The sequence below is a fragment of the Asterias rubens genome, chromosome 3 (assembly GCF_902459465.1).
Source record: "Asterias rubens chromosome 3, eAstRub1.3, whole genome shotgun sequence".
In the NCBI taxonomy this organism is placed as follows: Eukaryota; Metazoa; Echinodermata; class Asteroidea; order Forcipulatida; family Asteriidae; genus Asterias; species Asterias rubens.
This window is the reverse complement of record NC_047064.1, coordinates 4,104,112-4,117,534: the sequence shown is the minus strand read 5'-3', so window position 1 is coordinate 4,117,534 and position 13,423 is coordinate 4,104,112. Positions and strand designations below refer to the sequence as shown.

General features: G+C 39.0%; 1 protein-coding gene across 2 annotated transcripts; it reads right to left on the bottom strand.

Moving 5' to 3' along the window:
• Window positions 1–1,251: 1,251 nt before the first annotated feature.
• Window positions 1,252–13,306, bottom strand: LOC117288513 (transcription initiation factor TFIID subunit 11-like). Of its 2 annotated transcripts, none has more exons than XM_033769400.1 (13): window positions 13,230–13,306; window positions 9,830–9,943; window positions 8,858–8,894; window positions 8,451–8,502; window positions 7,755–8,013; window positions 7,123–7,460; window positions 5,997–6,077; window positions 5,296–5,376; window positions 4,969–5,159; window positions 4,353–4,410; window positions 2,908–2,979; window positions 2,291–2,417; window positions 1,252–1,689 (listed from the first exon to the last, which is right to left on the bottom strand). In XM_033769400.1, exons 2-13 carry the CDS (start codon window positions 9,937–9,939, stop codon window positions 1,638–1,640), a joined length of 1,458 nt encoding a protein of 485 aa, XP_033625291.1. In that variant the 5' UTR covers window positions 9,940–9,943; window positions 13,230–13,306; the 3' UTR covers window positions 1,252–1,637. The 2 variants fall into 2 exon arrangements, with proteins under 2 accessions (XP_033625291.1, XP_033625292.1); XM_033769401.1 differs by having other exon boundaries at window positions 5,997–6,074.
• Between the last annotated feature and the right edge of the window lie 117 nt (window positions 13,307–13,423).

The window sequence follows — 13,423 nt, the reverse complement described above, 5'->3', positions numbered from 1 at the left end:
TGTCAAGTTGTTTACTCATAGTATATGAAGCTGTATTGTTTAAAATTTCACAGCACAATGAATGTATTAAATAAAAAACGGACGGATTATAAATTGTAAAACGTGTACTTTTCAAGAAATTAATAATTTTATTTAATGATTCCCATTCTTACCATCTGTTAATACCATAGAGCTATATATATTGACTAGAGCGTTAACACCCCGTTATACACGCACTAAGGTTTTGAAGCCGTGTGGGCGCATCCATGTTTATGTACAAACCAATACAAAAGCTTGAAATTTTGTATGGCAATTGTACGGCTATTGCAAGTACGTCAATCAAGTCGAAGTTACAGTTTTCGTAGCGCAGACGTACGCGATTGGGCAGTCGCGTACGATAAACGCACACGCCAAATATTTAAAAAAATCGCTGCAATGTGTGTTCTCTTAAAATTAAAATCGTTTCGAATTCGGGCAACACATCAAACATGTCTGCGCCTAGGAAGGCTTCAAAACGCAGAGCAAGTAAGTGCTCTAGTCAATATATATAGCTCTATGGTAAATACTCTATCGAGACAGTCAATAAGCCGAAAAGCAAGTTATAAATAGGAACTTGTTTGCGACACACATTAGTTGTTAACAATGCTGTTATGGTAATAAGAGTAGATAAAAAGTTATATTCATAAATACCTCAGACAGTTTCTCTATCCCTATTGGTGGATAGCGCGTCACGTGGGTGTGTATAAACCTTTGTTTATGACCAGTAAAAAGTGTTGAAACATGGGCGTGACACGCAAGCTTGCACCTGTTCTTATAAGACAGTTTCTTCATTCCTATTGGTCGAAACCTATCAGGTTTATAATTTTTACCGAGCGCTACGTGTTCAAATTCAGCGAGAGACTTGTTCATGAACTAATGCAAACATTGTAATATTGTTCTCACTTTGATGGATGTGTGTCATGGTTAATGAATATTTCACCAATATAGGGCAGCAGATTACTTATTTATTTACAGAGTTTTAGACAAACTTCAGCAGCAGATGTGTTATAAAGAGTTTGTTAAAGAACGCATGCGCACAACAGCAATTTTATTCAGGCACACACACTTTCATGCTAAGTGTAAAATATTGCCTTTTACAGCCATTATTTGGGCCATATCCATTATGGCTTGTTTGCTGGACTTTCTTCAGAAGACGATCACAGCATACTGATCAAAACGTCAAGTCGAAACTAACGGTTCTTTTCAGAACCACCCCCAACTCATTTAGAGATTATCATTACATGGTGTTACCGCAAACCTTTACTGCATGTGAATATCGTATTTCCACCATGCAAAGTTTCAAATACGGACTCAGTATTAATATTTCAGATGGTCTTCTGTCACTGATCAAGCTCCTAAGTATGGTTAAGTTACAGTCATCCATTCTATAAAGCCTTGGCTTACAATCTCATCCAAAGATCCACAATCAAAGAGCACCAGCTGAGCTATCTAGCCCTCTGCTGGGGGTCTCTCTATTTTGTCAATATCTTTGTTCATGGGTGCTAGTCAGAAGCTACATTTAGTGAAAAGTTAACAAAATATAATGCTTCTTACTGGTTCCATGGGTTGCTTGAATGGATCCACTGAACAAAGACGTCAGATGCTCAGGTATATTTTCTTTATTTCTCCTCTTCTGCATTTTCAGCTGAGTCACTTTCCTCACTGGATGAACTGAAAATAAAAATATATGTTATTACAGTGTATAAGGGGCTATTTAGAATAATCAATGTTGAATAAGATTTTTTTTTTCCATAGATAGGTCAAAAGAAATAAATGGAAACAAAAAATCAGTTTACAATTTAAAAAAACAATTAATACAATTAACATAATCAAAATAATACAAAAAAAAACTTAATTCAACTTTAAGCCAGATCGTCTGTCATGTCTGTGCCGTCCATTGTTATTGGGAAAACCAAGGTTTTAGCCAGGATTTGGAAAAAGGGTTGCTGGAAATTTAAAACCTGGGTGTCCATACTATTCACTTACAATACTTTTACATGTTACTGATAAAACAGGGTTTTCAAATTTCAAACGGGGTGTCCAAATGACAGCCAGACGCTCTCTGACAAAACTTGTGTTCTACAATTCGATTGAGCTGTGTACAAATAATGCCTGCAGGAAGTCAAAACTCTTTGGCTCATTTGTGAATATGTGATGCAACACGCTTGGCACAAAGCACCTTATCCACAAAAAGTACTGTCAGGAAATCTGGAAGAGTTCTGTCGAAACCAAACCATCCACTGCCGTGTAAATCACATTTGAAAATACTCACCTATCATCGTCATCGTCTGACTCATCGTCATCGTCTGAATCATCATCATCAGAATCCTCTTCATCAGAATCATCGGAATCATCAGAATCATCCTCGCTGCCGCTCCCCCATAACTGGGCTTCTCGTTCTAAATTAGACAACAAATATTTTAAAAGAAAACAGGTAAAAATTACTCTAATCAGCACACACTAATAACAAGTTATACTAAAACTTTTCACTTAAATACTTATAAAATGACTGAAAGCCCCTTACATTCATGACTGAAACTCAAAGTGCGATAAAACAATAAATTAGCAACAAACTGAAGGACGAAATAGTCAAAGAGCACCAGCTGAGCTATCTAGCCCTCTGCTGGGGGTCTCTCTATTTTGTCAATATCTTTGTTCATGGGTGCTAGTCAGAAGCCATACAACCTGTAACTGCTGTATAGCCAGGGATCACACCCAAGTATTTGATACAACCCAGGAAGCACTAACAGAGTGTTCACCTTTGAGACATTTGAACAAACAAAAACAGAATTTGACTTTGTGCAAGTACAAAATAATAAGATTTCCAAACTGTAGATATTGAAAATGTTCTCTTTAATGTCTTTAGCAACTACAATATTAATTGTTTACCTCTCTTAAGCATTTCTTCAATCAGTGGTTGGAACTGTTTGGCCTCAGCATTGTCAGGTTCATACATCAGAACTGTGAAGGAAATATTTAAAAAAAAGAATGTTAAAAATCATTGTACAGATAATATTGTAAATTTTGTTTAAAATAGGCCTACCTGGAAAAACATAATAAGAACAAAAAATCCCCAAAACGGTAAATTACGTATTTAAGAATTAGTAAGCTATGTAATCTTGCATATAAGGAGTATGGCAAAACTTAAGAAAGAATTTTTGTTTATGGTTTGGGTCCAATTTCATGACTCTGCTTACCACGAAACTCTAGCCTATGGAATCATATACATTACAGGGCGGGCGAAGCACAGTATTCTGTGGTAAGCAGTGATATGAAATTGGGCGCTGTTGTAGTCTTAGTTCCAAGACCATTGGTGTTGCGCGGTCACACACAACCAACGTTCCGATTATGCACGGCAAAAACAGTACACGCTTGTAATGAACGAACGCTAGCGGGCGCTCTGTTTCTCTGATTTAGATCTCACCATGGTGAGCACAGGACATGGTGAGATCCGGAAATCAGAGAAACAGAGCGCCCGCTAGCGTTCGTTCATTACAAGCGTGTACAGTTTTTGCCGTGCATAATCGGAACGTTGGTTTAGTGTGACCACGCAACACCAATGATCTAGGAACCAAGACTAGCGCTGTTGGTTAAATGGGAGGCCATGGGCACCAGCATGTTGGAACAAGGTACTTTGGCCAATTTTGCAATGATGTAATATACAGGATCTCGGAGAGGGGTGTTTTTTGCAATCTACGAAAGGTAAAACACAACACTAAAATCTGGACTGATTTATACATGTATAAAGTGTAGGCCTAACTATAAAGTATAAGAATACACAAGACAATTACATACAACTTAAAATTAATAGCATAACAATAACATAGGACTTCAAATTCAATAGCAATTCAACAGTGATTCCAAAGAATAAAGATGCAACAATAAAATCTTTGACTTGAAGGTCATTAGCAAATGGGCAATTAAACAGCGGTTCAATAGAATAAAGATATACAAATAAAAATCTTTGGCTTCAAATTCAATAGCAATCAAACAGTTAGTCCAAGGAATAAAGGTATGTAAAGCAAAATTGATAAACACACAATTTGAGACATACAAAATTCACAAGGCAATTCACAAAAGACAAACACAAACATATGAAATAAGAAATATGCAATCAGAATTGTTTCAAAAGGCACAAAGTTACATATAACGTAAAGGGAAATGGAAACAAAGCAAAAATATAAAATATACAATGCAATTAAAATCAAGTCAACAAGCACTGAGTTACACACTTGCACATGTAGGAGAATGGTGTGTACACTTTTGCACCTTTCACAAAATCATCATATCTAATATACTTGAAAAAAATATCCTTTTCGATTCAACTAACTTACCCATCTTACAAAGCTTCTCTGCATTCTCATAGTCTTCCTCCATGACTGCTTCCAAAAACTGTACAACAAGTGGCAACAAGACATGTTTGAATAAGTATGAGTGTATGTGCTGTTTTGACCGACTAGAGCTTCATGAGCTATTTTGAAGCCAAATACTGAAGGTAAACATCCCAGCTATAAAATGGCTGGAGCAGCCTCAGCTACGACCAGTACCACCATTGGAACATAGGTTTAAATAAATCCCCTCATTAAAGGGAAGGTACACGTTTGGTAATTGTCAAAGACCAGTCTTCTCACTTGGTGTGTCCCATCATAACCATAAAATAACAAGCCTGTGAAAATTTGGGCTCAATTGGTCATCGAAGTTGCGAGGAAATGATGAAAGAAAAAACACCCTTGTTGGACGAAGTTGTGTGCTTTCAGATTATAGACAAGATTGCTTTCTTTTACAGAAAATTGTAGGAGAAAACATATCTACAACGATATTACAGAGAATACACAAAAATTAATAGACAGTGAGGTAAGGTTGATGATCAAATCAATTAATTACAGTAAAAAACCCAAAGTTGATTGCTGTGTTTTTAAATTTCAATGGCACAGCTGAAGAAGATCTTACCTCTCCAAGAAGTTGAAATGGAGCTTTCTCCTCCTCTTCCTCCTCATCTTCATCACTGTCTTCATCTTCATCCTCACCATCTTGACCCGTCTCAGCGACATCACTCGTTGAGGTCGCATGAGCTGCAGGTTTCACTTCTGGTTCTTCAGGAGTATCAGCATTGTCTTCAACACTGCTGGGATTTTCTATCGCTGTAGTGGAAAATAAAAAAAACAAAATAAATGTGACAATTTGACAATCATCATCATTTGGCAAAGACTTGCGTCCGTGGCCGCCTCATCCTTCAATTGTCCTGGACCTCAGATATCCAATCATGAGAAAACTTACCACTTGCTGCGGACAATGACACTTGACTGTGAGTGACGTAATAGGGATCATCATCTGCTGTTGAAGAATTTGTTACTGCTTCTGAGGAAATATTGAATAAACAAAACAAAATAAAATATTTGTAAAAAAAAAAAGAGTGAAATTTGAGTGGCAGAAGCTAACAGACATTTTTTGGGGCTATGACGGTCTTGCAACAAATAGTATATGAACATTTATCATTTTTTACAAAACTTAGTGCAAAAGAAAACTCTGATCTGGTCCTGACCTGACACAAGCTGGGCTGTATGGGAATGCCTCAACCGACTCAGATTATGTACTGGTCGCTGCAAAGGAACGCTAAAAAAATGGGGCTACATGTATCTGATCGGACAAGGATGTGACCTGGGGCCAATTTCATGGATCTGCTTACCGTAAGCACAGAATCGGCGCTTACGGAAGCAGGGAATTATGTGCTGACGGCAAGCGTATTTCACGGGTTAGCAGCGGATTTTGGCTTCTGCGCGTGCGTTCTCCGCGTTACTAGGCATTCTACACTTACAAGGCTAGCGCAGAAATTTCAGCGCTTGCACGTAAGTGGGGAATCGTGATCGTAAGCGCAGAATTCGGCGGTAAGTAGAGTCATGAAATTGGGCCCTGCATGTGGTTCAGAACCACAGACAATGGATCAAATACTAAGATGTCCCCTACTGGCGTTAACTTACCACTTGCTGCGGACGATGACACTTGACTGTGAGTGACGTAATAGGGATCATCATCTACTGTTGAAGAATTTGTTACAGCTGCTGAGGACAAAATTATAACAAAAACCTTAAGACATTTTGTTTGGGCTATGATGTGATAATTTATGCGTGTTAATTACTTAAATCGACAAAGAGTTCTGCTTGCATTGTGTTCTAGTGAAATCATATGAAAATAAAAACCAATATTCTGGAACTAAATTTACATGTTATATATATTTTGACATAATAAAAACATCAACTATAAAAATTGTTGCCTTTCTCAATGGGTTCCATGAATGCCTGGGTCATTTTTGACAAATTTTATCAAGACCTCACCGTGATGCCTTTTTTGACCGGCATTCTTATATATCAAAGTGTTACAAAAACAGGCGCAGTAAAGAATTAAAAATCTACCAACTATTATTTTGGTATTTGATTAGAATTGCTAATTTTGCAAGAATGTACGTGTATGACATAATGATCTATATAAAAATGATTCTAAAAATGAGAGCTTTAAAGGCACTAGACACTTTTGGTAATTACTCAAAATAATTATTAGCATAAAACCTTACTTGGTAACGAGTAACGGGGAGCAGTTGATTGCTTTAAAACATTGTGAGAAACGTTCCCCCTCTGAAGTAACGTAGTTTTCGAGAAAGACATTTTTTTTCCACAAATTTCATTTGTTTTTTGAGACCTCAGAATTAGATTTTGAGGTCTCGAAATTAAGCATCTGAAAGCACACAACTTTGTGTGACAAGGGTGTGTTTTCTTTCTTTATTATCTCACAACTTATCAACGACCAATGGGAGACTTTCTGGGACGATAGAGGGCAGCAGACTTACCGGGTAAATCCATTGTTCTCAGAATTATGCGCATGTTCAGAACTACGTAAACAATGGAAATTTACCCGGTATGTCTGCTGCCACCTAGCGTTGGAAAGTCTCCTATTGAGCTCAAATTTTCACAGGTTTGTATTTTCATGCATATATGATAAGATACAGCAAGTGAGAAGACTGGTCTTTGACAATTACCAATAGTGTCCACTGCCTTTAAAAACAGTTGATTCCTACATAAAGTGTCTCTTCACAAACTTAGATAAATTTACCTGTAGCATTGTTTGAACTGCCGTGACTAACATAATATGAATCTATCTCTACTGCTTCTTTAGCTGGTCCCCCTTGAACTTTGACATCTGCCCTCTGACCCTCGGTCTCTTTGACTGTCAACCGTTCCAGTCTCTCGTCGATATCAACAGAGTCTTTTGAGCTCTCATTTGAAGTTCCTGCATCGGTGTCCTGTGTGTTTAACCTTTGACCCTGCTGCTTCCTGTGCGGTGAGTCTGTACTTGTGTGGACGGATGACGGTGGAATGATGGAACCGTTTTGTAGGATGGAACGGTTCTGGACGGCCTTGGCTAATTCTTCATTTATTGGCATGCCATGCCTGTAAATTAAAGAGTAAGAATTCTCAGACCAATATTGAACGAGTTTGGTTAATTCCATAGCATAAACTTCAGACATTTTCAACCCTATTCTGATTGTAACTGCTCCAATGGTGATGATCAAATTAAGGGTAATTAAGGGGTAACGGTCAACCACACCACCATGGACAGTGCACCGTATCAATACCTCTTGTCACTAACCCCTGCTACGGATGTTAAAAAACAAGACTGACTGGATCCCTTCTAAAGACTCTACCTTCCCAACTGAACCTGATAAACCAACCCCCCAAACTCACTGCTCAAAGTTCCTCTTGACCGTCGGAAGATAAACCTGCCTCCTTGGTGATTCTGGCGTCATCCTGTCCATCTCGACGCTACTGCTTCTCTTCATCTCCCCGTGTCCCCTCTGTCTGTTTCCTGCCGCCTCATTTTGCCCTCCTTGCTGCTCATCATGGAAGCCGAGACGGCTGTGAGATCCAGCACTCTGGGTCTGCCGGGAGCCCTCATCGTTGACACTGTTGGTGCTCAGTCTGCTTGCGGATCTGCTGATTTCTTCTGCAATATTTTAAGAAAATAAAAAAGAGTTATGAGACTCCTTCCCAATTTCTTTAATACAAGTTGATACAAATCCATAAGTTTTTAAACGTCATTGGTACTGGAGTATTAAAAAAAAAAAAAAAAAAAAACTGTTTCTCAAACAGTTTGTGGTGAGCCTTAAACACTGGCTACGATGGATGATGACCGTTCAACAGACTCTGATGAAGAAGGCGAGAGAACAATGCTGATAAACCCACAAGGGAAACTGACTAGAGCGGGAATAATAAAATTGACTAGAGCGGGATTTGAACCTATGACCTTTGGATCAATGTACCAGCGCTCTATCTAGCCCTAACGTTGGTGGTCAAGCGTCAAGCCTGTAGCATAATTGTAAAAACAGTTGCAATATTGGATATAATTCTGATTCTATGAAAATGGTATTCTGTATTTCTTACCTTCGTCAGCAGGAAGAATCTCTAAGGAACTACCCCCTCTTTTGATTGGAGACTGCAGAGGGAAAGACGGGGAATGTAAGGGGAGACAATCATTAGTATGAAATATTTGGTGCCAAGTTATTCTTGATCTCAAAGCTTTTGGTATAGAGTAGACAGAAAAAAAACCAGGAAATGAAAGGGGAGGGAGACCATCGTTATATGAAGTATCAGTATTGAGTGATTCAGCATTGGTCCAACCATGGGAATTCATCTAGACTGAACAATGTATGTTCCCATAAACACAAATCACGTTGACAAAACACTCTGATAGTAATTAGTAACATGCAACAACACTGTTGCTGAAGAAATTACCCAACCCAACAAAACCCAGAACCCATTTTTAGAGGTTAAATGTAATTTATACGCACTGGTCTTGCTGGACGCTTACTGGTGGAGGAGGAGGGTCTGCGAAAACAAAGAAATTAGAAAAATAAGAATGAATATTTGAACACTTTGGTAGTTCTTAACGGAGAGAAAATGGTAACAATTATTACAGCTGATTACGTTACATTGTAATTAAAAAATTCATTGCTGTAACTTGTAAAGGATTGCTTCAAAATTATGAGCGCCATGTTGGCCCTATGTAACAGTTTAAAGGCAGTGGACACTATTGGTAATTACTCAAAATAATTATTAGCATAAAACCTTACTTGGTGACGAGTAATGGGGAGAGGTTGGTGGTATAAAACATTGTGAGAAACAGCTCCCTCTGAAGTGCCATAGTTTTGGAGAAAGAAGTAATTTCCCACGAATTTGATTTCGAGACCTCAAGTTTAGAACTTGAGGTCTCGAAATCAACCATCTAAACGCACACAACTTCGTGTGACAAGGGTGTTTTCTTCTTTCATTATTATCTCGCAACTTTGATGACCTATTGAGCTCAAATTTTCACAGGTTTGTTATTTTATGCATATGTTGAGATACACCAACTGTGAAGGGTAGTCTTTGACAATTACCAATAGTGTCAACTACCTTTAACACCTTACAAGGTGCAGTGCAGCCACACACATTAAGCACTAACAGCCACTCCCAGTATCCCTGAGGCGAACCCCTTCTTCACTTTGGGTTCTTTTACATGCATTAACCAACACATGAGACCAAAAGCTACATCCCACCCAAAGGAGGAAGCAATAATGGTTAAGTGTCTTGCTCAAGGCCACTTGAGTTTCAAGTCCACACTCACTGATCAGCTAAACACCAGAGCTTGAGTTCACGACCGCACAACACGAGCACCCCTATACCACAGCTAGCCTAGCTCCAAAAATGTAGCATTTTGTTCATTTTATGGGAAGCCTACTCTCTTAGTCTTATAACAACTACATGTAGAGTGAACTACGTACCTCGTTGGGCTACTGCGACCCTGTTCCAGTACAATCATAGAGTTGGGCGTCCCACTACGGCTACCAGACTGTCGACTCATCATTGCAACGTTGTTGTTTTGATTCTGCATCTCACTAATTAAGAGGCAAAGAGAAAAGAGTCATAAACTGGTTGTTGTTGTGAGTAACTCAGGTACCAGGAGTAAGGACTGACCCATTGGGCTGGGTGATATGTAATCCTAGAACTACATATATGAGGTTCGTTCCGCTATCGTCTCCCTCCCCCCCTCGTTGAGACGATAGCGGAACAAACCTCATAGTTCTAGTAGTAGGTGATATGTAGGACTCAGTCAGTGTGGCAGTGCTTGTAAAACAAAAAAGATCACTATGGTTCAGGTTTTGAAACTTGGATGGGGCTCCCGCAGGATGGAGCTAACCGACTCACTGCATTGGAGTTTGTACATGATTGTTGGTGTACTGTATAGGCTACAGGGTACAATATAAGTGAATAATGTACGTGTGTACAGCTAATTGCTGATGAGAAGCACTTCTACAGTGAGTCTGCAAGGGGGAGTAGCTGGTTATCAGGCTACCGCCCAGCCGAGGTTCAAAACCTGAACCTGGACCAGGGTGTTTTTCGTCTCGCGAGTGTTTCGCTCTGGTCTCTGGGAAGTTTTGCTCTTTTTTTTCTTTAAAAATAAAATATTTCCTTAAATTAAATGTTTATTACACTTTAAAGTTCAACTGCGTGTTCTTCGAATCTTTGTCATGATTTTCGAAAGTGGTAGACCTGGTGACTAGTTGGATAACTTTCCGTATTACTCCACCACTTTTTAATAATAATAATAATAATAATAATAAGACTTGTAATGCGCACATATCCACCCTGCTGGGTGTTCAAGGCGCAGTAAAACCAAAAACAAAACAAAAACAAAACACAACACAAAGAAAAACAGACACAACAAAATTAGTCATTGAAAACCTGTGACATAAGATAAGTTTTGAGAAGAGACTTGAATTTTGCAGTACAAAGACAAGATCGAAGATTAAGTGGTAGAGAGTTCCAGATGCGTGGCGCGGCTGAAGAAAAAGACCTGTCACCCCATGAGTGTCGAGACTTGGGTTCAATGAGGAGAAGCATAGAACTTGATCGAAATTTCCTTGATGGAGTGTAAACTTGAAGCAGTTCAGAAATATAGTGGGGAGCCTTGCCATTAAGAGCTTTGTGGACAATGAGCATCAGCTTGAAGATGATTCGTTGAGAGATAGGGAGCCAGTGTAGTTGTTTCAGAATGGGGGTGATAGAACACGATTTTCTAGACAGTGTCACAATGCGGGCAGCAGTATTTTGGAGCCGTTGAAGTCTGGAAATCTGGTTGTTAGGAAGACTGTAGAGAAGAGCATTGCCGTTGTCAAGACGAGAAGTAACAAATGCGTGAATGACCTTTTCAGTGGCACTTTTGTCCAAGTACTTGCGAATCTTACCTATATTCCTGATGTGATATGATGATAAACGAACAATGTTGTTGATGTGTGGCTGAAGTGTCATTGATGAATCAAAAATAACCCCTAAGTTCCGAGCTTTCAGCGAGGGAGCTATCCGAGCATCACCGATGGAGATGTATGGCACTGAAACCTTAGTTAACTGTTGACGTGACCCAAATAGAAGGAACTCTGTCTTATCATCATTTAACTTCAGGAAGTTTTGTTGTGTCCAACGTCGAATCTCTTGGATGCATTTCTCAAGTCTTGCAATAGATGCATTGGCGTTTTCTTGAGAAGATTTAAACGTGATGTATAGTTGAGTGTCGTCTGTGTACACATGGTAATTCAGATTAAATTTCAGGATGATGTCACGAATCGGTAAAGTGTATAGCGTAAACCACTGCGGGCCGAGTACCGACCCCTGTGGCACAGAGTAGTTCAAAACAACAGGGTCGGATATCGCGGTGCCAATACATACATGCTGAGTTCTATTGTAGAGATACGATTTGCACCATGCTAGGGCTGTGTCCTCTATGCCAAGGTGATTCTGGAGCCGAGAGAGAAGGATGTTGTGATCGACAGTGTCAAAAGCAGCACTCAAGTCTAGCAGGACTAGTGCTGTAAGGTTACCATTGTCCATTGCAGAGAGAATATCGTTGCTCACACGGACTAGTGCAGCCTCGGTCCCATGGAAAGGCTTGTATGCTGACTGGAACACGTCGGACAGGTTGAAAGTATGAATGTGATCAGAAATACGTGATGAAACTACTCGTTCGATGACTTTTCCAAGATATTTTTTCACTCATTTTTACAAAAAAGGGTATCTCATTGAGGTAAATTAGATACTTTATTATTTCATATCTCAATCTGACTAGTTTTCAACATCAATAAATATTGACAACATGGCTAAATTTGGGTGTACTATTTCAGAACCTTCCGGTCTCCGGAGGGTTACAATCATCGCAAGTACACGCATGTACACCAGCGTCAAGAGTGATTTTTGGCCGGAGGAGGGGGGAGGGGGGGGGGAGGGGTTCTAAAAGAAGAAAAAAAGAAAAAAATCTGGAACATTTCAGATGAATTTTTGTACCAAATCGGTAAAGGATCATTGGCTATCGATTTATTGTATTAAAGTTGTCATTAGATAACGTATTGCCAACGATTAAAGTTACTTTCTGGTACCACGATATTAGGAGATCCACGGTATGAGATGCTACACTGCAGTTTGTCACTTTGTGTGTTTTTTTTAAAAGCCATTGGACACATCCGGTAAACAGTACTCGTAATGCCCAATATTATTGGCAATAAGGCCCACACTTCGTGTATCACAACTTCTTTATAAAATAGCAAACCTGTGAAAATTTAGGCTCAATCGGTCATCGGAGTCGGGAGAAAATATCGCGAAAACCCACCCTTGTTTCCGCAAGTTTTGCCGTGTCACTGTCATGACATTTGTTTTAAAATAAATCCGTGCGTAATTTTCAATATAGAGAATTGATATTGTTTTAATGTTTTCTCAAAAAGTAAAGCATTTCCTGAAATAATATTTCAAGAGAAGTCTTTCGCCAATTCCTTCTTGGAAAAAGTTTCCGTATGGCGCTCGATTTGAATTTAGGAACTTATTTACCTGATTGATATAGGCCCTATCCCTTTTTGTAAAAATGAGTGAAAAAGTGGTGGCGCCATACGGAAAGTTATCCCAAATAAAAATGGCTTTATAATTTAAACTGAACTTCACTCCACTCCAGTCAATATGATATGGAGTCATGCCGGTCAGCAGTTTATATGATTGATGATTGATACTGATAGGCCTACAGCTTAATAATACAACAACACAAACAAGAAAATGACGCTCATCAAAAGCTGTGGTAGTGCAAAATGTCAAAGTCATTCAGTTGAGAGTACAAGACAGTTTAAATTTGTGTGTTAAAATTACCTTTTTTGCCTGTCAAACTCAAAATTTTATTTCAGCGTTCCGTCGCCATAAGAGATGATTTACGCCCTCAATCGGCGCGGTAACAAAACAAATGACCAAATTGGGCCGCCGCGCAAGACAGCATCTTAAATTATTTTAGTCAAACACCGTATTGGACCGTCAATTGTGTACACTGCAAAAGTGGTATCAACACT

Coding starts and splice junctions, on each gene's coding strand:
- LOC117288513 (XM_033769400.1), bottom strand. CDS start 9,939: ATGCAGAATCAAAACAACAACGTTGCAATGATGAGTCGACAGTCTGGT. Junction 8,014..8,450: donor GATTCTTCCTGCTGACGAAG/GTAAGAAATACA, acceptor AAAATATTGCAG/AAGAAATCAGCAGATCCGCA. Junction 6,078..7,122: donor CAGTTCAAACAATGCTACAG/GTAAATTTATCT, acceptor TTTTGTCCTCAG/CAGCTGTAACAAATTCTTCA.